The 25,946-nt window shown below is 46.9% G+C and overlaps 1 protein-coding gene across 3 annotated transcripts in view; it reads right to left on the bottom strand.

The window, feature by feature from the left end:
* Nucleotides 1-7,087: 7,087 nt before the first annotated feature.
* Nucleotides 7,088-25,946, bottom strand: part of Zdhhc14 (zinc finger DHHC-type palmitoyltransferase 14) — a 264,704-nt gene continuing 245,845 nt past the window's right edge. Inside the window, exons 7-9 of one of the 3 annotated variants that reach the window (XM_047558180.1) lie at nt 25,674-25,783; nt 22,858-22,960; nt 7,088-7,983 (exon numbers count right to left, since the gene is read on the bottom strand). In XM_047558180.1, the coding sequence (XP_047414136.1) occupies nt 7,627-7,983; nt 22,858-22,960; nt 25,674-25,783 (570 nt within the window). In that variant the 3' untranslated portion in view covers nt 7,088-7,626. Of the gene's footprint in view, nt 8,029-10,843; nt 11,352-22,857; nt 22,961-25,673; nt 25,784-25,946 lie in introns of those variants that run through there. The other 2 variants (XM_047558179.1, XM_047558181.1) reach the window with 2 other exon arrangements.

Here is a 25,946-nt window from a genome sequence, read left to right on the forward strand (position 1 = left end):
CCCCATACTTGCTTATGTGTAAAAGTGTGAGCTCCGCTGTGCTCAGGGCTCAGACTTTGGGAATTATCCCTCTGGGCCATGGTGCCACTAATAAAGTGTTGCTTCCAGATCTTGGTGTCTTGACCCTCATTTCTACAGGAGACAGTGTGGGGACTGAGTATTTAGGAATTCAGAGGAAAGGGTGTGCCGCAGGCTGTGGAGAAGATCTTATGGCGGTGTTGGTTCTTGCAGGACAGGAAGGACTTAGATAAGAGGGGTAGAGGCAGGAGGAGGATGGAAGCACACGGTGTGCCAGACCAGAAGAGTGGGCTGGATCAGCAGAGGGGGAAGCCCAGGGAGAGAGGAAAAGAAGGCTGGAGACACCAATGGGCCAAATTACGCAGGCATGAGATGCTGGTCCCAGCAGCAAATGGGAAAGCAAAATGCTGGGAGCCATCCATGACTTGTGTGAGAACCAGGCGAAGTTCCAGCCATTACCCAGGAATATCTGGCCTCAGGAACTCAGAGTCGGATATTGACTGTTCGAGAACACTATTGACTGTTCGAGAACACGAGTCCTGCATTAGCTCACCACTCAGGTTCGAGTACAGGCACCTGGGGGATGGGAATGACCTGCTAGAGCCAGATGGCCTGCTTACCTCCACCCCAATACCTCAATTCCTGTTTTTCTTGAAGAAGCTCCTACCAGTCCCCTTTGATCTGTACCAATATAAATAAAGCAAGTGTGGGCTCCTTTGTTAGAGCAGGGTCCTTCTGGATGGCTCAATTGGTCATGCCCCACTTCAAAAAAATATTCTTGCCTTCTTGTCTTTATTTCTGATATATATATTTCTTAGCTTTTATTTCGCAGCCAGCCCATACCTCCAATGGGAATCCTTTCTCTTACCCATGTGGGACATCTATGACAACAAAACCCCCTGCCAGTCCTACTTCTGGGATCTGACATGGGCCAAGCAATGGTTGGGGGAGATTATTGTCCAATCATCCAGGATGGACGGGCATGGGAAGATTGAGAGGAGGGAAGATCAAGAGGAAGAAAGCTCTCCGCAGCCATCCAGCACCCTGGGTAAGATGGCGAAAGCGAGAATAAAAGGCAAGGGAGAACAGACGTGATGGGTAATGTAAAGGAAGATGGAGAGCACCTGGTGCCTGATTAGATGTGCAGAAGGAGGAAGAGTTGAGACCACTTTGTGGTCTCAGCCCAGGACTCTACTCAGAAAGCATCAACTACAATGAGGACATTTGGGGTTTGGGATGACAAGGGGACATCTAAGCTGAACGTTGGGCTGGTAATAACATGGCTGCCCCAGAGTAGTCTTGCTTTTTTTCCCCTAGTACTGGGGATGGAACCCAGAGGCACTCGACCACTGAGCTACATACCCAGCCCTTTCTATATTTACTTGGAGATAGGGTCTTGCCAAGTTTCTGAGGCTGGCCTTGAACTTGGGATCCTCCTGCCTCAGTCTCCTGATTCACCAGGATCGCAGTGAATTCCTACTTGCTAAAGTAGGCTTGACCCTGTCTCCTCAAGCCCCTGTTCCATCCACAACCCCAGGACCCTGGCTCTCGTTCCTCATGACTCCAGCACCCAACTCCTTCTCAATTCATGTCCCAAGAACTCAAGAATGCTCTATAAAGGGCGAGAAAAATTGGTGGGTGAAGATAGCAGTTTTTTTTTTTTTTTCTTTTTTGGTGGTGCTGGGGATTGAACCCAGGGTCTTATGCTTGCGAGGCAAGCACTCTACCAACTGAGCTATGTCCCCAGCCCAAGATAGCAGTTTTTGAAAAGGGAGAGTGGGTGACATCAGGCTAGAGCATCTCATTTTTTCACTAAAGGAGGTGAGGTCATCTATTGTTTTATTTAGTGAACACTCATTTCCCTCTTCCTCCTCACTGACATCTGGGGCAGCAATGTGTCCAGTTAAAACACCATATTTCTCAGGATGTGGTTTGGCCAGGGTGGTCATGTGAATCAACATCTACCGTGGAGAAATCACAAGATGGGGTTTCTGGGAATGTTTCTTAAAGGGAGTAGTCTCATTTGTTCTTCCCTCATTCTCTTGTTTCCTTCCTAGATGATGTTTGGAGCTGCAGCAGCTATTTTGTGATCGATGGGTGACATTGTAGAGCCATCACACTGACCCAGGATTGACTACCTCTGCACTTACCTTGCATGACAGAAAAGACAGCTGTTTGTCTAAGCCGCTATTATTTGGGGATTTGTTACCAGTAGCCAAATACAATGTCTACCTCATTTTGTGGGGAGTTGGGGTATGTGCGTGTGTGTGTGTTGGAAGATAGAACACAGAGCAAATGGGTTAGGGGTTTGACTTTTTACATTACTCTAAAGTTGCTTATGAATTGAAAAATCTGTAGGAAATCAGTCTGAATATGAGTGATTAGAACACCCACACTTCTCGGTTGGGGGTCCTCAGAGTCCACCTTCCTTCAGGGCAAGGCAATCCCGCTCCTCCCTGCTCCTTCTTGACTTAGATGGTGTCTCTCTAACAGACTGAGGTTTACATTGCATGTCTTTTGCAGTTTTTATTGAAGGAGGAAAATGCTTTCCTAATTCATTCCAGAGTTAGGATCAGTTCTGCAAACATTGATTAAAATACGAAAGGCACTTAACACATCTGTCTGAAAACATGAGATGTTTTATTTTATGTGTTCATCATTGTTCAGATTCAGGTTTTGAATCCATTTAGAATTCAAGATGTTTTCCTTCGATTGTTCCTTTCTCTCTCTCTCTCTCTCTCTCATGCCAAAATGTTTGATTCTAACAAAATACCAATCCAGAATGCTCTGGTCAAAGGTTAGCAAGGCTTCAACTTTTTTTTTTTTTTTTTTCTTGCTGTAGGCTGAAACCATTTCCATTCTTATGGAACCAAAACATGCTTCCTTTCCTAGTCCATGTGATCTCTTGGTTTAACTACAAATCTTAAGATATTTGGGTCAGTTAAGAGAGAATTGTCCTTTCATATCTTCATTATTATAAAACTGAGTTTCCTTTTAAAATTCAACAATTGATGGAAAAAAAATATCTTGCAGTAGCACAAGATGTTCATCTGTCTTCCTATCCATTCTGGGTGTAATTCCTGGAGCTTATGAGATTGAAAGATAATTCCAGTTGAAGCCATTTATCTAGTTTTGTGGCAGCTGCAAACACAGATGCTTCAGAGACAATCTAATCTTCCATCTCCCAATTATTTTTAATGGCTGGATGAATGGACTAACCAGTTATATTTGAAAATCCATCTTGCTATATTATTGGGATCATGTACAATGGGCAATTGACAGAGGGTTTACTGATGTACAAAACTATCAGTGTCTGACATTTATTTGAAAGAAAATGACACTTCGCTCATTTAATATTTCTATGATAGCTTGGGGAGAGAGAGAGAGAGAGAGAGAAAGAGAGAGAGAGAGAGAGAGAGAGAGAGAGAGAGAGAGAGAGAGAGAGAGAGAGAGAGAGAGATTTTAAGAAAACAACTGGGAGGCAATTTTTTAATGCAGTAATATGGGAAAGAACATACAGTGCCATGAGAGAGGTCAGGGGCCCAGGAGGAACAGCAACTCATTTGAAACTCTCTTCTGGAAAAGAGCATGCTAGATTTTCACAACTCATCTCATTTAATAAAATATGTAAACATTGATTTGATTAGGCTCAGCTTCAGGTCAGTTATAAGGCATTAATTAGAAAATACATTTACCATTCACTCCTCCTCATTCTTTTCTTATCTGGCCAAGCACTGAGTGGGCTAAGCAATGTGCTCTGTGGGCAGAAGACACTCCCTTTAGAGAGATCCCAGTAACAGCCCCATTCTCCTGCCACCTCCCAACAAACTCCAAACCCCGGAGCCAAGGCTGAGAGCAGTTGGCTCCCGGCTTGAAGAGGATGGGACGTGAGCTCATCTCTGCACAGGTGGATGTGCTGGGGCAGCGGGTAGGAGGTCTGAGACCCTCGGGAGCAACCGCTAGGCTGTGCCCTTCAAAAGCCTCTGTGGGCTCCATTCCGGCATTTCTCTGGAGGTGCCATCACAAGCACTATGCCCGACACCTACTGCCAATTTTGGCAAATTCTTTTTTCTTGCTCTTGGATCCAACAAGGAGGTGTGGACCTCAGGCATGAAGAGCTAAGAGCCAACCCACCCAGGTCTCTGTGGTTCACAGAAAGGAGTTTGCCCTGGTTCTGAAGCCCAGCCAACAACCCTGGAGAAGACATGGGGAGGGGGCTCTGAAGACCCTTCCCTGTGCCACTGTGGACCAGGACAGCTCTCTGCATTTTGCTGGCTCCGGGATGGGACATATATCATCTAATAAGCTGAACAGTCACATGTGAAGTCTGGGATGAGCATTTTTTAAGAGGGAGCAGCACAAAGTCTGGGCTTGTCTACCCCAGGCAGAGTGACAGGTCATCGTGCCCTCTCAGGTGCAGGCTGTCTGCCATTCTCATCTCCATCCAGTCTAGAGGCCAGGGTGTTTATGCTAAATTCAGCCCTCGAGTGCCTGGAAGCTCTGTTGTCCCTAGAGCATTCCTGGGAGAACGAGAGCAGTTGAATTTTTAAACAACAGCACGAGTATGTGTGTGTGTGTGTGTCTAATAATGGTCCAAGCCTTAATAGCATGGTAAAATATTTATCTTCCCTTTTCTAGCTGGTATGCAATCAATTGCTAACTTACTGGAAGCATTTAGAAATATCGAGGTCTACTCAGCCACGCTGAGGGACCACTCAACAGATACGTATCAGCTAATGGGAAATGCAAAGGCCTAACTTCACCAGGCAAGTTACCCTCCAGACCATCTCTTCTGCCCCACAGGGGAGGGAGACCCTGGGAGCATAATTGCTGCTTCTTTGAAAGTCACAGGAGCAAGGGCTATGGACATCTTTGTGGTTTGGGTTTTTAAGATGTTAATTGTCTTTGCAAATTAATCAAGTTAATCTCCTTCTTGACCCTGAATAACTTTGATTCATTTCACCAAAATTCTCAAACCCTTTCCATGAAAGATGCCAAATGCATTCAGGGGATAGAATGGGGGGTGGTATGAGGTGCGATGATTGATAATAAATACGGTTGTCCCTCAGTTTCCTCAGAGAATTGGTCCCAGGGCCACCTTGGACACCAAAATTCTTGGAGGCTCAAGTCCCTTGCATAACAAGGCATAGTATTTGCATATAACCTGTGCGCACTCTCCAGGATACTCGAAACCTCTCTAGATTACGTACAATACCTAATACAATGTCAATGCTGTGTAAATAGTGTTAATGCAGTGCAATAGTGTAATGTTTAGGGAACAATGATAAGAAAAAATGTCTACATGTTCAGGTACAATTTTTTCCAAATAGTTTCAATCTTGGTTGAATCCACAGATGTAGAACCAGAGGATACAGAGGGTTGACCGATTCAGGTAATTATTCATCATTTGGTCCTCGTTTCTGTTTGGTTCTCGGATTTTTTTCATAAAATGAGGAGAAGGGCCCATCACAGGAAATGAGCAACCTCTGGGTCAGAGACTGTTCGGGATGGAAGGGCTCTAAAGACCACCGTCTTTGTCTTCCAGAGGCAGAAACTGGGAATGGAACCACCCACTCTTGATCCCAGAATGAAGGTTGAGACTTCTCATAAGGGCCAGTGCTCTCCTGGGATCCCTGGGGAGCAGGTGGGATGAGGTCAGAGGAAAAGAGTGTCCAGGAGTGTGGAATGTTCTTTATGGAACTGTCACTATGCTCAGGGAACCTTCGAGGGGCATGGGATATGAGTAGGTGTGGTTGTGTAAGGAGGACTCTGGCCTAAATCACCAGTGGGAACAGCAGTAAGGTAGTCTAGAAAATTAAAAACAAAAATGACCACACATAATTTACCTTTCCATTTTCTATACTTGCATTCAGTATGATAAATAAAGATGGCTCAAAGATATCATGAGGCAAAAAATCTGCAGATTTTCAACACAATTATTTTTTGACCCAAATAGAATTGGTTTTATTCCAAGTAACATTTAAAATCGTGCTTTTCTTTTGTTTCTACTTTCCTTTTATTTCATATAAAATGGTAATTCTTTCTAGGAGAAATAGCCTTTTCTCATCAATGGAAATCATTTGTGGTTATTATTAAAGAACAATGTATATGGTTTCATATAGTTGTAAACAGCAAGACTGGAACTTGAGTGGATTTGGCTGTTGGAGAGAAGCCAGGAGAGAATTCGCTGAGTTCCCTGAGGCTGCCTCCAAAGTGACTTCCTCCCAAGTACAGAGCCAGTTCCCTTAGCTGACAACCGAAAATGAATGAAGAGGTAATTTTCTTAATTCCATTTGAATTAGTGTCTAGCTTAGAATATGCTCTCTGAGATTTCAGCCCAAACTTTGAGCCAGTTTCTCCTCCTCATTTTTTGAAATCTTTACCAGGACCTCAAGTTTCTCTTCTGAGGTTTGGCGACAATGAATCCGACTTGGAACCAGGAAGACAGTGAGACAGCACCCCCGCTCCCTGAGCATCCCTCCCTCTACCTACTGCAGATCACCTGTCACATGGCAATCTAATCGCAGAGCAAGTTCCCCCAAGATTGTGTCAAACAGGTGATTAAGGTTGGGGATGGTGTGGACAGCGTGTCCCTTAACTAAGAAATCACCCAATAACCATCCGACACCCCACAACCCACAGCTCTGAGTTTGGTGGTTTTGAACCATTGCAGGCTAGGGGTACTGAAAAAATACACACTCTCTGCAGGTCCTCCAGATGGCTTGTTCTCACGGAAGCTGTCAAGGACGACTGCACGCAGATCCGAAGTAACAGAGGATGTCATTTTATTGGCTGTCCACGGGGAGTTGATGACACAAGGACGTGAAGACTGCAGGGCAGCACAACACGGCACCCCATCTGACCCCTAGGCAGAGGTTCAAGGGCCCTGGATGGGATAAACCCCAGCAGCCCAGATGCTCCCCATTCACAAAGAACCATGTTGAATAAGCAGCCACCAATGGCACTGCCCACTGGGCTGCATCCCACCGCTGCCTGTCAACAAAACAGCACTGGAAAATCCACAAAAAAAAAAAAAAAAAAAAAAAAAAAAAAAAAAAAAAAGGAGGAAAGGAAGAAGGAAAGAAAGCAGCATTTCCTTGGAATACCAACACCACTGTAACGTAGACGGTAGCGTGGCATGCAAATCCACATCCGGTCTGTTTTTTTCCCTTTAGAACTTCAGTATTTTTTAAATTAACAAATGGAACGGCGTGTCTGTTTCAAATATTAGTAGCGTAACACTTAAGTGCAATCGCCATCTGGCCAGATGTCAGAAACCTGCCGCCTGTCCCTCCCCAGAGCAGCAGCCAGGGCGGCATCTTTTCTTCCCGGGTTGGGTGCGCCCTCGAGGGTCCTCCCTCCCCAGGCCCACCCTGCAGGTCCCGAAAGCCTGAAAAGAGCCTCTTCTCTATATTCGTTATTGTCCAAGCGCTCAGGGTGGGAAGAAAATTCAAATAAAACCAAGCTCCGAGTTTCCGGAGCCTGCTGGCCCTCTGCCGTGAGACGGGGCTGCCCTGGCTTTCTGAGCGGGTCTCTGTACCCCAGGCCCGGACTGTCATCTCCATGCCGCGGTGCACCCCTTGGTCGGTCCTGGGGTCGCCACACGGGTCACACGGAGCTGAGCTTCACCAGGCCCCGCACGGAGTCTTCGTGCAGAGAGTCCTGGCTGGCCAGGCCCAGCACGTGCATGGTGCGGCTGTGCGCCAGCGGGCTGCCGGCCCCCAGCATGCGCGGGGGCGAGGGCGCCTCGTCGGGGGTCAGGAACTGGTGGCCCCCGTGCTCGTCCTTCAAGGGCATAATGTCCGAGAGCGTGGCCTCTGCGGCGAGGTTGGGCATGGAGGAGGGCGGCGTGGGCTGGCCCAGCGTCAGGCTGGTGCACGGCGTGCCCAGGCCGGGCTTTCCCGGCAGGTGCATCTCGTCGCTGGTGAGGCTGGGCTCGCTCTGCAGCAGGGGAGTGGCTGCGGCCTGCAAAACGAATTTGGTGCTCTGAATGCACTGGTCTTGGTCGCACTGGAGGGCAGCAGGAGCCAGCAGAGAGAAGGCGGAGATGAAAGGGAAAGGGAGGCAGGGCGGGAGAGAGGGTGTAAGAAGAGAAAAACGGTTAGCAGCGCCCGGGTCGGGGCAGGAGCTGGCACAGTAGCCCAGGTGCATCTGGAGAAAGACCCCCCCCCCCCCCCCGCCCGCAGCTGGCAAAGACCAACACCTCGATGGAAGTAGCATGCAGTCCCCGGCCGTGATGCCCGTGCCCTCTGTTGCCAACTTAAAAGGATGTAATTTTAAAACAATCCCATGGACTGAGTACCAGGCTTTTTATCATCTAAAGCAGTCTGAGGCAGTTGCTTATGTGCTGAAAACCTTTTTTTTTTTTTTTTAACCATATTGTTCTTAAAGTACACCCACATTCACAGTGTTATTCATAATAGTTCAAAAGGCAAAAGCAATCGGAGATGGATCGATGGCTGAGTGCACAAACAACGTGGTCTGTTTGTACAAAGAGATATGCTTGGGTCTCAGGAAGGGGATTCTGACACATTACAACCAGGATGAGGCTCGAGGATGTCACACTATGTAAAATAAGCCAGACACAGAAAGACAAGTGCTGTATGATTCCACTGACCAGGTACCTGGAGTAGTCAGGTTCATGGCCAGAAGACAGAATGGGGGTGGCCGAGGGAGGGGCCTGGGAGGTGCTTGTTTAATGGGGACAGAGTTTCAGTTTGTGAAGATGAAAAAGTTCTGGAGATAGAGGGTGGTGATGTCTGCAGAGCAATATGATAGTGACTGAATTCCACTGAGCTGTACTTAAAAAGGTTACGTCTTTTTGACCAAAAGAAGAAAAGAAAGATACAAAGTTCACAGAAGCCCTGGGGTTTGGATCACACTGTTCTGCAAAGGCCTAGAATTCCTGCCAGGTTTTCATCAGCCTCAGGAACCATGAAGGGAGCTCCTGGGGCGTGAGGATGCCAGCATTTGAGAAGACTTCCCTTTCTTCCAAGGGTTCAGAAGTCACCTCACCTCTATCTTACGTCCTTTGTTTCACTTTAATCACTGGCAAAGAAAACAGAGTAAAATCCCTGTTTGTTCAGCAGACTCTCTCCTTGAACTATGAGAGCTAGAATACACTTCCCAGGAGGTGGAAATCCTAAACTTGACCCTCTGCAGTCAGTCCCTTGAGATTCAGAAGCAGCTTTCCTGCAGCAAGAAGGAGGAATGGTGTGGGTATCAGGGGAGCACCCTGTGACTGTTCTAGTTATTAGCTGGGTGCCCTGCTGTGTTTCTTTAATTCTCCTAATAATCATGTTTCTGCTCTTTACAGATGGAGACCAAGGCTCAGGTGGGTTGGACCTGAGCTTCAGACCTCAAAGATGAAATCAAGGGATGGATCCAGCGTCTGAAGCTTGAATAGTTCTACTGCAAACCATTTGAACTTTTGCACACAGTAGGTACCTAATAAATGTTGCTTGACTTATTATCTCCTGCTCCTTTTCAGAACTGGAGTGTTACTAAAGAGCCAGGTAGTAACAGCCAGTGGCTCAGGTGCACCCCAAACTGCCACTGACCTTGACCTCCAGCCCCAGCAGTGATGCAAAATGCGTGCAAAGGAGGAGCCTTAATGGGACCAGAGCTCACCTGGACTTGCAATCTCAGGGGCTCGCTTCATTTGCAGCAGAGTGTGCCCATCCCAGCCATCCCAGAGACTTTCTTTCTAAAGTCACAAGTGTAGACTACATCCTGTCCTGGCCTTGAGCCTACAGGAGAAGGTTGCGGAGCTGCAGACTCTCAGAAATTGGCAGGCTTTAGAAGTTCAAAGCCCTTGGTTCCAGGCAGGAGTGAGGCTCACAGGAAAGGCTTGAGGAGGGAAAGCCAGTCTCAGGGGAAACTCCTGCTTTTCTATCATGCTTCCTTCTGGCCAAGGGGACTCCAACCACACAGAGACCTGGGGCAAGGCCAGGGAGGGTGGGAAGGGGCTGGGGAGTGGGTGGGGCTTATTTGGAGGAGATGAAAAGGCCATTAAAAAGTACTCGCAATGGATTGACTGTCCAGCATTAATGGTCCTTTCGTGAAGGTCAGTGTTTCCTTTTCCTTGCCATCAGGGGAGCAGCTGAGTAGCTTTCTCTGCTCTTACAGGGACTCTGGACCAGGGTGTGGATGCTTGGTGGTGGCTGTCCGCCTGTGGATGGTGGTGGTCAGGCAGGCTGGCTCCAGCTCTGTTCAGGGCATGGGCCTGGCCTTGCCAGGGCAGTGGCGGAAGAAGAGCAGCTTTGCAGAGTAAACATTCGTCTTTGAGACCCAGTGCTGGCAGCCGGCGAGCTGTGCTTTGCAAAGACCATTTTAGGAATATACTTCGTGGCAGAGACTGAGCGGCCACAAGGCTCCTGCTTCCTGTTGGGCAGCTTCGATTTGCCGGATGCCCTGCGTATGGAGCCAGGGCGGAGACTGGGCAGGGGCCTCCGGCTCGCAATCCTAGGGCCCTTCCTGAGTCTTGTTGTCAACCTCCCCCTCGGTCCTCACTCTTCCTGTGCTTTCTGTTCACACGTTCCCCCTGCCCCAAGGAACGAGGAAATTGCAAATTAGATTTGCTTGTCTCTGTCGACCTTTTTACTGAAAACCAATTGGCAGATTCTATTTTGGGGCTCAGCCCAAGTACTTTGTCACTGGCTCTTAAGGACGCTTAGGAAAATATGTAGGGTTAGAGCTGGAAGGCTTTCCAAAGCCAAGGTAGGAGCACAAGGGAGGCCGAGACCTCCCTCTGCCCCCCTCCCCGCCCCCAGTGTCTTTCTCCCTCCTTCTCTTTCTCCCCGTCCCTTTCTCTCTTCCCCTCTGTTCCTCACTCTGTTGTCCATTCTCCTACTTTGTGATTTCCCCCACAAAGGTACCCTTCCCCACCTCCCTGACCCTTCTCTCCCATTCAAGCCTGACAGCAGAGCTCATGGACACCCACCAGAACCTTCTGGAAATAATGTGGCTGCTGACACTGGACAGTGAAGGTCACTGGAAAAGTTGATGTTGAGTCTGAGGCACCTTCTCAGACTTTCAGCTATGAGCATCACTTCGCTGACTTAAATAACACAGAACAAGAGGTGGAGTCCTATTTAGCTAAGGAATCGGAAGCTCCAGGGCACCTTGCTGGCATAGCCCCTTCCAAGGCCTTGTATCTTGCATACTGATTTCCTTTCTTAACACCCATGGCATGACACAGGCCCCTCAAGACCCGGGTCCACTCCTGTGCCCACCCAGAGCTTTACCTTGCTCAGACTTAGGACTTGCTGAGAACCATGCAGGTCAAATCCTATGTCGGACGCTGTGGCCCGGAACCTGTTGAAACTGGTCTCCTATTTATTGTAGGTACGGTTTGAGGACATCAATGAAAGGACGGGAAAAAATTAGTGAAAGAAAAAGTTTAGCCTAAACCATTTAATTAAAAAAAAAAAAAAAAAAAAAAAACTACCATAAATCACTCAAATTTTTTCCAAAAGACTATTGTAACCCAGACTTCTCTGACTTTAAGCACCTGTTTTATATAGATTTGTTTAAATGTGTTAAAGATGACTCTCTCCAAGTATAGCTGGGGTGTTGTTCCTGCTGTAGGGACTACTTTCATATGAATAGCTAAGCTGTTCTCCAGTAGCCTCAGTTTACCTGGTTCCATTGGGTGCAGGTCCTGGTACTACAAACCCAGGTGTCTAAATCCTGCTGTATCCCATGACCTTTAAGATAGCTGTTACTTTCAAATTGGCTTCCCTTGAGGGGAGCAGCCCCACTTAGGGGCACACAGAGAACAGGCTCTACTTGCAGCGTATTGCCCACATAAACCTTCTGTTGGCTCATAACAGGGCTGGGAGTGGAGACTGTGGGATTTTATCAGATTCCAACCAAGGCTAGCATATGACACTACCCATTGAAATTATAATTCCCATAATATTAATTTTTCCAGTTTTGAACATCTCCTCTTTAGGAAAAAACTGAAAAAGCAAATGTTTCAGGGATATATGACATTAAAAAAAAATAAGTCAGCGCTTCTTCACATTTTCTACTGTGCCAAAATTCCAGGGACAATGAATTGATAAACCTTCATGGTCATGACTCCCATTTAAGGACCTCATAGAGAAAATAGGCAATATCTTCAGGGTTACTATGGAGATGAGCCATGAAAAATAGTCTCCCTCCTTTTTTTAAAATTTAAAATCTTTCCTTCTAGTTCTTATTTGCCCATTCTTGATTTTCTACTTAGCTTTATTAGTCCTTGCTCAATTTCTTCCCCTCCATCTTTCCCCTCATCCATCTCCTTCCTACTTCTTTTTTCCTTTCTTTTTTCTTCTTCTCCCTTCCTCCCTCTTTTCTCTTGCCTTGAATCAAACCCCACTCCTGCCTTCCTGGCTTTATATCTGAGGGCTCTTCCACCTTCCACCGGTAGAGGGAGACATCCCGGCTTGCTTTTTTCCTCTTCCAATTTGGTGGCTCTGTGACTATCCCAGCGAATGCCAAGAAGCTATAATATGTTTTAATTTATCTCACCAGTTACATAATCTTAAGGAAAAACATTTAAGCACCCAGATTCTTGCCAGGAACAATCCATCTACTATGAACTGCGAATGGAGAAACTTGTGTTTTGGTCCCCAAAACAGTCCTTCAGAGTTTTGTATTTATGAACTATGAGGTTGAAGCATATGAAATTGCCATCCTTTTCTTAGGTCAAAAATCAGTCAAATGGTGAACAGGAGCAGGATAGAAGCTCGATCCCGTAGGACTATCTATGAAAAGTCCTTTCTTCGGGCAGTGGGGGGCTGCTGCTGTAGGAGCACAGGGTGTTACTGTTTTGTGGTGAGTCACCATGAGGGACGGTTTATTGCCCTGATGGAGTTTCAACACTTAACTTGCAAAGAAGCTTATGGCTATGACATTCGGGTGTCACACACATCAGTGCTTAATGTTACAATTTTAAAATGCCACAGAGATTATTTCCTTCTTGATTCTGTAGATTTTCAAATAAAATTGCTCCTCTTGGAACACATTTTATCTTATTTATCCTAGCTGACTTCTTGTCTGAAATAAACCTAGTGTGCACATTAAATGCTACCAGGAGTTTTCTAGGTGATCTGTATACAAATTAAGAATGAATGAAATTAATTCTTTCTTTTGCTCCAATTCTGTCAAAAGTATTAGAGGTAGGCATGGTGTATCCCTCTTTGGCTGTGAAGCCCTGTCCTGCAGTCTTATAAAAGCTCTGTTATAGATGCTAGAAGACATAAATTTCTAAAGTTCACCTAAAACACAGATAGAGGTTAGGAGGAGAACTTCTTTTTGTTATTTTATTTAATATTATTAAGTTTATTGAAGTAGTTTTTATCTACTGCATTTGACTTTTCAGATTATGTAATTCTTGTTTAATAAATCATGCATCTGCTGGGTTAGTCTTATTTTGATGCTAGATTAAGGGATGTGTTAGTTCTCCATTACTGTGACAAAATACCTGAGATAATTAACTTAAAAGGAGGAAAGGTTTATTCTGGTTCATGGTTTCTGTGTATGGTTACTTGGCTCTGTTGTTTTGGGCTTGTGGTGGCACAATATGTCATGGTGGAAATGCATGATAAAGGACCTGCTCACCTCATGGCAACCAGAATGCACAGAGAGAAAGGGGCTGGGGTTCCAGCATCCCCGACAAGGGCATGCCCCCAGTGACCTAGCTTCCCCTCACTAGTCCCCACCTCTTATTAAAGGTTCCACTATTAATCGTACAGGTATGGGACCAAGTCTTCAACAGTTGGGTCTTTGGGGGACATTTCAGGCCCAGAGTATAGCAAGGGGTCTGTAAAATATTAGGTTCAGCAAATATAGTATGTTATTAAAAAACTTCCAACAACTATGCCCTATGTTACTATCTTTGAAGCCATGAGTGCCAGATATAAACATAAACTGTGACTCTAATTATATCTAGAATTTAAATGATTCTGCAATTAAATAAAATATGCATGCTAAAAGCTGGACGGTAACTGAACGTCATGCATATTCATACATACATAGGCATAGAAAGAACTTCCATGCTGGGTAATAACAAAAGTCAATAAAGAAGAAAATAGGAGTTCTGAAAACATGGCCCTCAGCACCAGGGCTATTTGCACACAATCCCATCTTGGATCCTCAGAATTTCATGAGTTCAGATGGCGAAGGCCGCATCTGCTGTTCCATATGCCATTTGTGATGCTTTAAGTGTGACTTCATGTCTCTAACATTTTCTTCCTTGAGAATTTGTAGTAGAAGGAAGATCACTTAGGCACTAGATAACTACTGCCACCCCAACTTGCATGAGATGGTAGGTTGCTGGTGATAATTTTCCATTTCTGAGACAACAAATAAGGCCCTAGTGTGTACTTAGGTGCCAGTTTCTACTAATATTCATTCAATTTTTCTGACATGCAATATCACAGTGTTTGTCTAAGACTTATAAAGAAATTAGAAATTATCTATAATTTCTAAAATAGTGTGTATTTCCTTAGGAGCACTTTTCTTATCATACATGAAATGGTTTCTTGATCTGGACATTGGTCCTAAAATAAATTGATAGACCAAAATTTGACCAAAGATACATAGGACCTCTTTCCTGCCATTTTTCTTCCCACTGCAAATGAAGATGCAGAGTTTGGTGCTCAATCTTGAGTGTCTAGGCATGCTCCTCCTTTCAGGTAAGCACTGGAACTGGTTTGGGGTCAGAGTAATCTTATCCCACAGTTAATTCAATATTTATCATTGGTAGAGTGGGTAGCAAAAATGTGTGTCTGGGGCATATGGTGACATTGATTGTAACATGTCCTGTAGTCATAGAGATAGGACTTCTACTCCCAGAAATGACGGAGAACAGATACTGGACTAGTCTTTACTCTGCACATAAGGACTAGACAGAACTGGCCAAAATACTGGAAGCAAATGGTGCCAAAATAGTGTGCAATAGACAATGCGAGATCACGAACCCTGAGAGAAGGCAAACTCACAAAGCAAGCCTGTGACCAACAGTTTTCTTCTTAGGGGCAATTTCCCAACCCTGGCTTAGAGCTAGAACTAGAGTTTGCTGAATGAAGAAGACCAATTGGAATATAAGGAAGATAAAGTGACTTGGTTTGTAGGACCAAGAGGATGCTGTGCAGAGGGTGGACCAGAAGTCCCAGTGGAGTCTCCACATGTCTGTAGCAAGGAGCTGTGCTGTGCATATGAGGGTGGGGACCCTCTATCCCAAGACTTATAAGACAGAAGTTGCAGTGGGGTTGAGAGAGGACTAGAAAGACTAGAGAGTAAGTAGTGCTGGGGACAAGGATAACATTAACATGGCTCATATCTGGCAGCCAATAAAGACATTAGAAGGGCTATGCATTTGGAGAAAGAATCATGCCTTAAAGAAAGACCCTACACCTGTCCTAACATCCCCCTCCAAAAGAGAAAAAAAAAAAAACAAAACAAAAAACAAAAAAACAACTAACAGGATATCCAGAACAGACATACTTAAAGGGGTCTGAGAAACATCTTGAACTTTTCATGGGTCTATACTAGCTAAATATAATACAGGCCTACCAAAGTTCAAGGTGATTAGCCAGTAACTGAATTCTTCAGAGGAAGATAACAAAATCTAGAGCCTCTACTGAATAAAAATGTCCAGTTTAAATAAAATATTAATGGGTATATGAATAAATAAGAAAATGTGTTAGAACCAAATGAAAATTCTAGAAATAAAAAGTATAATAACCAAAATGAAAACTTCTCTGGATAAGTTTAACAGAAGATCTGAGGCAGCAGAAGAAAGGCTCAGCGAACATCAAGATATATCAAAAGAAAGTATGCAACCTGAAGGAGAGAGAGTTTAAAGACCCTCAGGCTCTGTCCTTGGGGCCAATATAAATGGCCTAACATATGTATAACTGGGGCTCTGGGAAGAAAGACAATGAAATAAGAATGAAAAAAAATTTAAAAATGCCCCAAAGTATCACAATTGAATAAAAAACAATAGCTTTCAGACCCCCCAAATTAGATAAACTCCCAGCAGTACAATAATGGAACAGGTCAATGATTCACTTGGGTACTGATACATTTTCATGTGAATAAATTCCTAACTTCCACTAGACTAGTCTGAAGTGTTGCAAATGGTTTGGACTTAGGGAAGCAAGCAGAGAACAAAAGAGTTAACTCAATTTGTCCTGAATTAGCCCTGCCATTGTAATAGAGTAGAAACTGACAATGTTTGATAGACATTTGCTGGTCAAGGTGTAGGTTAAATTATGGAGACATTACACATTCAGTCCCACAGTCTGGTTTTGTGACTGACTATGGAAAATTAATCATCCTTCTACAGAGAAATGTTGTGTGGCATGATTTCCAGTCCTGGGAGAAACCTCTGTCCCCCTGCTCTCCATAAGAAGATCTCCCACATGGGAAACTTTAGATACAGTGATTGCAAACACCTTAGATTCAGGCAGCCAAGGAAGAAATTGCAGATCACCGCTGGTTGGCTATGTCAGATATTTAACATCCTGAGTCCCTGTCTCCTCCAAGGGGCAATTAAAATACCCATATCAGATGGTTTAGTGAGGATTAAATGAGTTAATAATGCATGTAAGGCATTCATCCCAGTGTCGGGCACATTGTAGTCGATTTAAATCTTTTTCTCTGTTTTTTCCTTTTCCCCCACTCTTTTAATGAACATTTGTTGAAACTAACCATCACAGGGACTATTCTAGACACAAGGGATATAGTGCTGAACAAACAGCATTGAAACACTAGATTATTATTGTTGTTATTATATTATTATCAAAGACAAGTGTTTTTAATAGAGGGTAAAATGTTCATTTATAATTGAAAAATTCATATATTCATGAAATTTGGTTTAAATTCCCCTCAAGGTATAAATGATTCATTTAGATCTTTTTCTAAGAGTAGATTGTCATAGGGAGAGAGGGTGAGGATAATGGGTTGTTGGGACTGAGAGATTGTTGAGGAAAATCACTTCATGCCCAGTCTCTGTAAATGCGTCTTTGCTGAGGGCAGACGAGCATAAAGATCAGAGACTCTGGGTTCAAACTGCAAAATTTTCCTTAGGCAAACTTACTTAAGCTCTCTGTGACTCAGTTTTACTAATCTGTAGAATATTAGGACCTCTTAGGGTTGTCGTGTTGGTTAGTGGGACATCTCAATGACAAAGTCCTGGAATGGAACACAGTGGGTCCCGTGCTGCTCTGGTATGGGAATCGGTGAACACCATGTGGTGTGACCACAAAGGACTTGGGAAGAGGAGAGTGGGGTGAGGGTTCTGCTGGGGCAAGCCCAGCTCCATGACGTGTCCTCTTCCTGTACCCATTAGCCTGGAACTTACACTACAGAGCCCCACAAAGAGCGATGGAAGCCATTAAAAGGCCAACTCTAGGTGCCTCAGTGGTCTGTAAGTGAACCATGGAATGGAGCACTGTCGGGCTGGTGACAAGACAGAATGAGCAGAAATGTCTGCCCCACTGAATCTGCACCGGAAAGGATGCTGAAGGTCAATGGGCAGCTGAAAGCCACTTGTCCAACATTGCTGGAGTTCAGCTCTCCCAGGCTGACATCTCTGGAGTGGGGACTCTGTCCTCCGTGAGCTCTGGGTGTTGGCATTTTCTCTTGGATTGAATAGGATCTGAATCCCACACCTGCCATCTGGTCCTAGTTCTAAGTTTGTTGGGGCCACAAAGAACACACCTCATCCTCTTCTGAAGATGTGCTCGTGAACTTGGGGCATTCCTAGCTGTGGGTAGGAACCTCAGGGCCCAAAAGGTTTCTCTAGCCTTAAGCAGAGAGCCAACCTGGGTTCCTCAAGGGGAAGGCAGTCGAGTGAGAGGGGCATGGGGTTTCGAGTCAGACTTTCCAAGCACCGATCTATGGGCAACTTGCTTAACTTACAGTTGGTACTGGTTTCTGTGTATTCATCTGTGTGCTTGGGAATTCTTACAAATGAGAATAACTCAGCTACAACTCATTCTTCAAACGTAATGAAATTTTCATGAATGCTAAATTTAACAATGAAGTTGATATAGTCATGTGTCTCCTACACATTAAACATTTATTAATTTTGATTTTGATTCTGTCACTTTCATGTTTCAGTGTGTATAGTCTTTTTTCCAGATCTTAAAACTTTTCATAGAAGTCCATGGGAAAGTGCACAGACACTGGCCGACTGTGTCTAATGGGTAAAACAACCACAACCTCTGCCTCTCATGGGTCATTTTGATCCAAGGGAGGCCACTGCTTCATGAAGCCACCTTGACATGTCGCTGCCCAAAGAATAGTTGTCTCTAGTTCCTAGTTCAATGTACAATTTGGATGGAGCTTTCTGCAGACGTGGCAAAATCGGAAGATGGGAGTAATGAGGAAAAGAAGAACCTTCGTGAGCCAGATCCTGCTAGAGAAATGTTCACACACAGTCCAGTGAACACTGAACTAGTCCCTACTGAGTGCCCAGCCCTCTGCTATGGACTGGCAATGGGAAGGTGTAACAGGCAGGGTCTCAGGCAGTTCCAACCACAGTGCAGGAACCTGGGTGTCATTGTTCCCTTCTTCGGTTTATAGTGTTAAGTGACTCCTCCAAAACTACACAGCCCCAAAGCGTTGAAGTGGTTCTCTGATCCACACCCTGCTCTCTACCGTTCTAGTATCCAATTAGAACAAGACACTTGATTGGCTTAGTGGGGATAGCACTGGCAGAGGTGGATGGAGAAAAAGGAAAATATAGTAAGTGCTGATTAAAAAATAATCACCCAGCATGTAAGGTCAACTTGGATTAATATCTTAGACAATCAACACGAGCAAGTCTCATAGTTTGCTTTTCAATGCCAGTGTGACTGACACTTTAGAATAATTGGTAAAATCAATGAACATCTCCATTATTTCAGAATGAATTTCTAACAACCATATCATTTCTTCATCAACACCTGGAAGCAAACCTTCCCTGAGCTTTCCATTCAGCTACCTGATGGCATTTCCCCAATGGTCCCAGCTATCAGAATCGTGGGCCATCAGATTCCACATGCCCAAATCGGCTCCCCTACTTACACCTCTTCTTGAACTTCCATTGCTGAGTTGCTCACCCGGCTGGGAGGCCTCCTGGTCGACCTCCCCCAGGCCCCAACATTGTCCTAATTCTCAAAGCCTACTCTGTGCTGCCGCTTTTCTGAACCCACCTCTGTTGTCCTGGCCAGCCTGCCAGTCACCAGGTCTCTTGCAAGGGCCTCCTCTATTCACTCTGGCGCCAGTGGTGGCATGTTTCCTTCCCCACCCCACAAAACCCCCACCCAGGTCTCCTGCACCATCGCCATCTTCATCCACATGAAAATCTGAAGCTATTACTAACCGAACTGAGGCTTTGCAAGGGCTCCTCGTCATCTACAGAACAAAACCCAAGATGGTCCCAAGGTCCCCTCGTGTCTTCCTCTCCTGCCTTAGCTCCCCGGAATCATGTCTACTGTCCAGTCGCTTAGAGAGGATACAATTGCTCTTGCCCATCATGCCCAAGGACATCAGGGAGATGACGAGGATGATGATGATAACGATGATGATGTCATAGTTAACCCTTTATGGTACATACCTTGTGCGAGGCAAGGTGCCAAGTGCTTGCATATGTATTAACTCACTCCTCATAGCAACGCTACCAGGTAAGGACACCAATGTTCCCATTTTGTGGATGAAAACACTGAGGCAGAGTGAAGTTAAGCACTCATCTAGAGAGCAGCGGCAGCCCTGTCTCTGACAAGGAGTTCCCATCCCCTTTTCTTCTCCAAGAAAAGGCCAAGGAAGACAACTGAGAGTTGAGGGAGGCTGACTCCGAGCACTCACCCGGTGGAAGAGACATCTGTATCCAGCTTTTGTCACTGGCTGGAAGGTCCTGGCTTGGGGTTGATTCACAGTTCTGCACATTACAAACCTGGAGCCATGCTCGCAGGGGTCTCACCTCCTGAAGCTTTAGATTTCTGAGTCTCATCTCTGCCGAGGAGAAGGTCGATGGCAGCGCTCGCCGAGGGAGGGCTCACCTTGGAGTCCAAGGGCTTCACAGGAGGACTAGGTCCTGATGTCACATGTGAAAAGCTGTATGTCTGAGCTCACGGGGCACAGATGTCACCAGGGCTGTGGCTCCCTCATGGGCCTTCCTTGCTTGCTTCTTCACACCATGGGCTTTCAGAGCCTCCTGCTAGCTCTTCAGGCAGAGCTGAACACAGAGGTGATGAAGTTCCTCCCTTCCGCGTGTGCAGATGTTGAGCAGGGCCACCGGAGGTGGTGTGCTGGGCACACATACCAAGTGTGCGGGGCACAGGGACATGAGGTCTGAGGTCTGGGCAGGTGACCCAGGACCACAGGTCCATATGCGGTTTCCATGGTGACGCATGCCACCACTGGTCCCTTGGTCAGCACTGGAGTCCCCACGTCAGGTCCAGAGCTCTGTCTGTGTTTCCTGATCAGCCTGGTGCTCAGTGGCATGCAGATGCCACACCTGGCTCCCTCCCTAACTGCTCACACCTGATCTTGTCTCCAGATGCGGCTGAGAACTAGAGGGTGAGGAGTCTGGGTCCTGGGTCCTCCTGCTTCCTGGCAGGGTGCCCAGCCCCAAGATGAGCAGGGCTCGTAAAGTGAGCTGACGCTGAGTGGAGCCAGCAACAGGCAACTGCTTCTCTGTTACACGCTGCTTCGCCTCTGAGGGTCCTCACCCAGGGCTCTGGACCTGGGCCTGTGCCTTCAGGGTTGCTGGTTGCTTGGGAGGTGGCTGTGCCCCAGGAACAGGCCATGACGTCCTAACCACTTCTGCCATGCCCACGCCCTGCTCGTAGTGGTGTGCCCCTAACCGGAGCCGCAGCACAGCTCCAGACTGAATGGATCCAGAGGTGAATCTGATGAACCACATGGAGAGAAGCGACCTCCACATTTCCCTTGTCATGGTTACCCTAACTATCTCAGAGGCATGCAGCAGGGGCTCCCTAAATGTTTGTAGCATTAATGGGGACCCATCCCCTCTTGACTTCAAGGGGCTTGCTGGTGACAGCAGCACCTTCAAGATAGCCTTTGCTTATTTTTTAACTCTAGAGAAGACGTACAGCATTGGCAGGTCAGTGCCGGGGGAGCTCCGGGTGAGGCTACCTAAGTCCGCTGGGGTCCGTAACACCTGCTGCCGTCAGTGGTCTGTTCTAATGAAGGTTCCTGATGTTCCCTTCACCTGTCCATTCACCTGGCTGTTGGCCCTTGAAGGTGAGGGAGTCGTACCCTATAAATCTTGTAGCCCTAGTCCCCAGGCTGGTCCTTAGCACACCCCAGGAACCTGATACACTGATCAGCGTATACCCTGGTCAGAGTTCTGGTGACGGTCCCTACAAGACATTGCTTGTGCACCTGCAAATGACCGAGGAAGGCTCCCGAGCCCGGGCATGCTTGTCTTTAAGGCTGTGCACGCGAAGGCGGTGTGTGAAGTGGAGGTGGACCTTCGAGTCCTCAGATGGGCTCTGGATCCACAAACCAGGGACTGTGTGCTGTCAGGTAGGTGACAGGCTCTCCCAACTTGACAAAAAGTGTGGGTGACAATTTCCCACTGTTGGTTTAGGATTAAATGAGATTGGATCATCAAGTGCCTTGAACATAGTCAGCGCTCGATAAATGCAATCCCCTTTCTTGTTAGCCTGACTCTTATTCTCTCTGCTCATTTTCCTTCTCTGAAGAATATGGGGCGTGACCTTTGGGTCACTCGTGTGGACGAAACAAGTGGCTTCCTGATTGCTCGCAGAAGGAAGTGGCAGGGACTGTGACAAACACATACTCGATTTAAAGGAGACCCGTTATCAGAGAAGCAAAGCAGCCTGGACGAGAGGCCAGCATTAGCCACAGATAAGCCAGGGACCTTCTGAGCCACCAGGATGACCAGGAATGCAATGGTCTCCTCAGCTCACTCACAGAGACAGCCTGGGGGTGCCGACCTTCACCTTGAGCTCTCCACACACAGAAGCCATGTGCTCTCGGGAACCCCCATTCCCTGTGGACCCTTAAATTCAGCTCTTTGATCTGCACAGCATGCAAACTGGGGGTGATTCAGCCCTACAAAGAGCAAGCAGTCCTGCAGGCTGTAGACAAAGGACGGGCTTCTTGGCAGAAGGAAGAAGCTTCTTAAGGGAAATTAAGGGAGGCCACTGCCTTTAGACACCCAAGGAATTTAGGGCACCAAGCGCTGGAACCTGGCCGTGCTGGGATTGCCTGTGTCCACAGGAGACTCCTGCCCACTCCCACCTGCAGTTGCTTCAAGCTCCCTGCCATGGTGAGCCCACACTGTGCGTGGCGCTTTGCAGGGGTCTCAGGCAGGTTTTGCTGTGAATGAAGGAGACCTGGTCTAGTCATTTGCGCTGAGGGGCACAGGGCTGGTCTCAGGTTCTGGCTGAAGGAAGGAGAAGGGGCAGATCATCCCTGTACTCTTAGCAGTGGGGCGCAGGGCCCATGGACAGCACCAGACCAGGGAGAGTATTCAGCCAGCCAGGCCCTGGTGGGACAGTGAATCCCAACCCACAAGGATCCCCTGATTCTGCAGAAGGGCTTCCCATCAGCGTGCTACATGCTGTTTGACAAAGAGATCTTGTGTGTGTGCTTCCCCTACCCGCGAGCCAGGCTCAGTGGCCACGGTCCCTGGGTGTTGCCTAGTTTGCCATTTCCTTTCTCTCCTGTAAGCCCAACAGTCACAGGGGTGTCCTGGCTGCCCCTCCGCCAGGGCTAGGCACCTGGTGTGTTACTGGGTTAGAGAACATGTAAGCAGAAGAGAAGCCTTTGGAGGGAGCAGTGACCCCCAGTGCAGACGGTCCCTACCATGTCGCTCTGCGACTGCATGGCCCCGTACATGGTGATCCCGTTGGAGGGCGCTGCTGGCTGTGGAGTGTCGGGCTGGATGTACCCTCTTCTGTCGATCAGGCTGCAAGAGAGAGAGAAGAAAGCCCCAAGAGGCCAGAAACAGGGCTTGAAGGTGTGAGCTGGGCTCCCTTCTACCTTTAAAAGGCCTGTCACTGGTTGCTTGTCACCTACCACCTGCAGGAGACCCCACATCCCCCTCTTGGCACCCCCACCATGAGATACTCCTAGTTGGTCTTACCTCCTCCTGCCACAATCTGTCCCCAGTTTCTCTCTGCAGACCTAACTCCATGTCTTCTTGTCACACTCATTCAGCAAACGTGTCCCCACCACCTGCCACATGCCAGTCTATTGCATGGGACCAGAGTGATGGCACAGCCTTGTGCACTCTGTGCTTTGCCATCTGTATGTCAGGTCAAGCTTTTCCCCCTGCCCTTTGTTCCCTCCTGCTCCACTGCTCACTGGAGTTGGTGGGAAGGGGAATGTCCTGGGTCGAATCACACAAAAAGATATGTTGGAACCCAACCCTGGTGTCTGTGAGGATGACCTTTTTTGGAAACAAGGCCTTTGCAGATATATCTACTTTGAGTTCATACTTAATTGGGTGACTCTTATTCCAAGTGACCAGTGTCCTCAAAAAGAGGAGAAGACAACAGGGAAGGAATGTTGTTGGAAGGAATGGAGGCGCACAGGGAGGAGGCCATGTGTCACAGAGGCAGAGAATGGAGGATGTAACCTCTTGTCAAGGAAGGCCTGCTGCCACTAGGAGCAGGCAGAGGCAAGGAAGCGCCCTGCCCAGAGTCTCAGAGGGAGCACAGCCCTGCTGCACCTTGGCTTCAGCCTCCAAAAGGTGAGAGAATAGCTTTCAAGGGCTTCCTGAGAGAGTTCCTGGTCTAAGGGGAACTGCAATTGGAGGCTCTCAAAGGAACTCCCAGGAGAAGACCAGCCAGCTTCAAGGACCAGTGGCTTTCCACTGGACTGATCCACCTGAACTAATCTCATGTTCCCTTGGCCTTGACTCCTCTCACCCTATATAAAGCCCCATGCCCTTTCCATGCAGCCCCAAATCACGGGTAGGCTGGAGCTACCTGATTCACCAATCTCTACCCACCCAAATAATTTTAATTTAATGTGCCTTAGTTTACCTTTTAACAAGTAATTCAAGCAGTTCGAAGGGGGGAGCCAGAGCCATCCTGGAGATATGGCCCAACCCAACCAAAATAGCACATTTAATCCAGTTGTGAAAGAAATCATTTTGGTTGTGACACAATTTGATTTATATAGAGAGAGTAGTACCATGTACACATCTAGGACTCAGGAACTAGAGAAGAGATTTGGACAGAGTGAGAGTTTTCAGTTCCTTTTCTGGACTCAAATGTGTATTTCAGACAAGGGAAAAGATGCTCAGTTTGCTCTTCCAACACCCCTTCATGAGGAACAAACTGAAAAGGTTCAAGGACTTCCTGAGAGAGCTACTGACCTAAGGAGACCCAAGAAGGAGGTCTAGGTGGATCTGGAGCTGTCTTCACTAGGGGCAAGTACCCAGCAAGCAGGCCAAACCCGTCCCAGAGGCCCTGCTGCCTCCCTCCCCCAGGAAGCCTCTGAGAGCTGCTCTGGGGTCAGTGGAGGCCCAGTTAAGGAGAGAGGTATACTGGGCTCCCAACTTCCCAGGCCAAAGATACAAAAAGTCCATTCCTAGTGACCCGATGGCACCATGATGACTTTGACCAGCCGTGGCACAGAATGGCTAGAGAGAGACCTAGACGTATCCTGTGCCTGCTTTCTTTCCTTTTCTTCTTTGCATTCCTTTTACTTCCCTATTCAGAGTTCACCTAGGCTGACACAAACATGAAGTGTGGGTCCCCAGAGCTCACTCCATGAGGTCTAGGTGCTCAGGGGACTGCCTTGGAGACAATCCAGTGGCCTTTGTGGTTTCTCTGTTTTGTCCATTTCTTGTTGATGAGCAGTCGGTTGATTAGGAGGGAATTATCTCCTGGGGCACAACTCACAAATGCCCAAATCCTGGCTGTACTTCAACCCTGAACAGTTCTGATTCAGAAGTCCTCTGGCCCCAGGGACACACAGTGTTTCTGTTGGCAGGTGGCTTGACTAGGTGGCACTTTCTAGCTATGGTCTTGGCCACATGATTTAAATTCTGTCCCTGTATTTCCTCATCTACAAAATGAGAGATAATGGTACCTCCCTCATAGATACAGAGTGAGCTTTTAAAAACTCTTACCCGTAATGCAGTTACGGCAAGACTGAACAGGAATCCTATAAGTGCCAGCTACTGCCATGATTGATATTGGCATTGTTAATATCCTGCAATCTCAACTCTCCGGGCCACGTGGATCTCCCTCCTGAACTATTTTAGCATTATATCCTTTACAACTCAGCCTTTAGCACTAGTGTCTACAGTTTTCTAACTGCTTCCTATATTTGCTCCCTGTTTGCCAGAGACTTCCATTTTCCTATCTTGAGCTTTAGGGAATCTTCCCCAAATCTGCTCAAATTCTGCTCAAATTCCCCAAATCTGACAGACATTCAGCTGAAGACCAAAACAGATGTGAAGTGTGACCAAAGGAAGCCAGATCTGTATTTCATTAAGGTTGTGTCTACATGACACAAAGGGGAGGGCTGAGCCCTCGGTCATTGGTGGGTGTGGCCAGCTCCACTAGGTAGGGGCCGGGTCTCTGCCTGGGAAGGCCTGGGTTAACGCTGCTCAACAATTTGCTCTTCCAATGTCTGTGAAGAACACCGCCGTTTCTGAATCTTACCTTGGAGAGATGGGCCCACACAGGGCAACACAGCAATTTGTAAAGATATTTCCGTAGCTGTAGGGATTGTAATTTTCTTTACCTCTTTTATTTGACCAAGATCCTTTAATCTGAAAGACAAGGAAAATCAATAGCATACACTATCCTTCATGCCAATGCCGAAGTTCAGGCAACGGGATCATGGGGTCCCAGGAGGAATGCAAATAGTCTTTATCCGTGTCTTCACTAGGAGAAACCAAAGTGCTTTTCCAAAGGAAAATGGGCATTTACTAC

This window comes from Sciurus carolinensis, chromosome 7 (genome assembly GCF_902686445.1).
Source record: "Sciurus carolinensis chromosome 7, mSciCar1.2, whole genome shotgun sequence".
Classification (NCBI taxonomy): domain Eukaryota; kingdom Metazoa; phylum Chordata; class Mammalia; order Rodentia; family Sciuridae; genus Sciurus; species Sciurus carolinensis.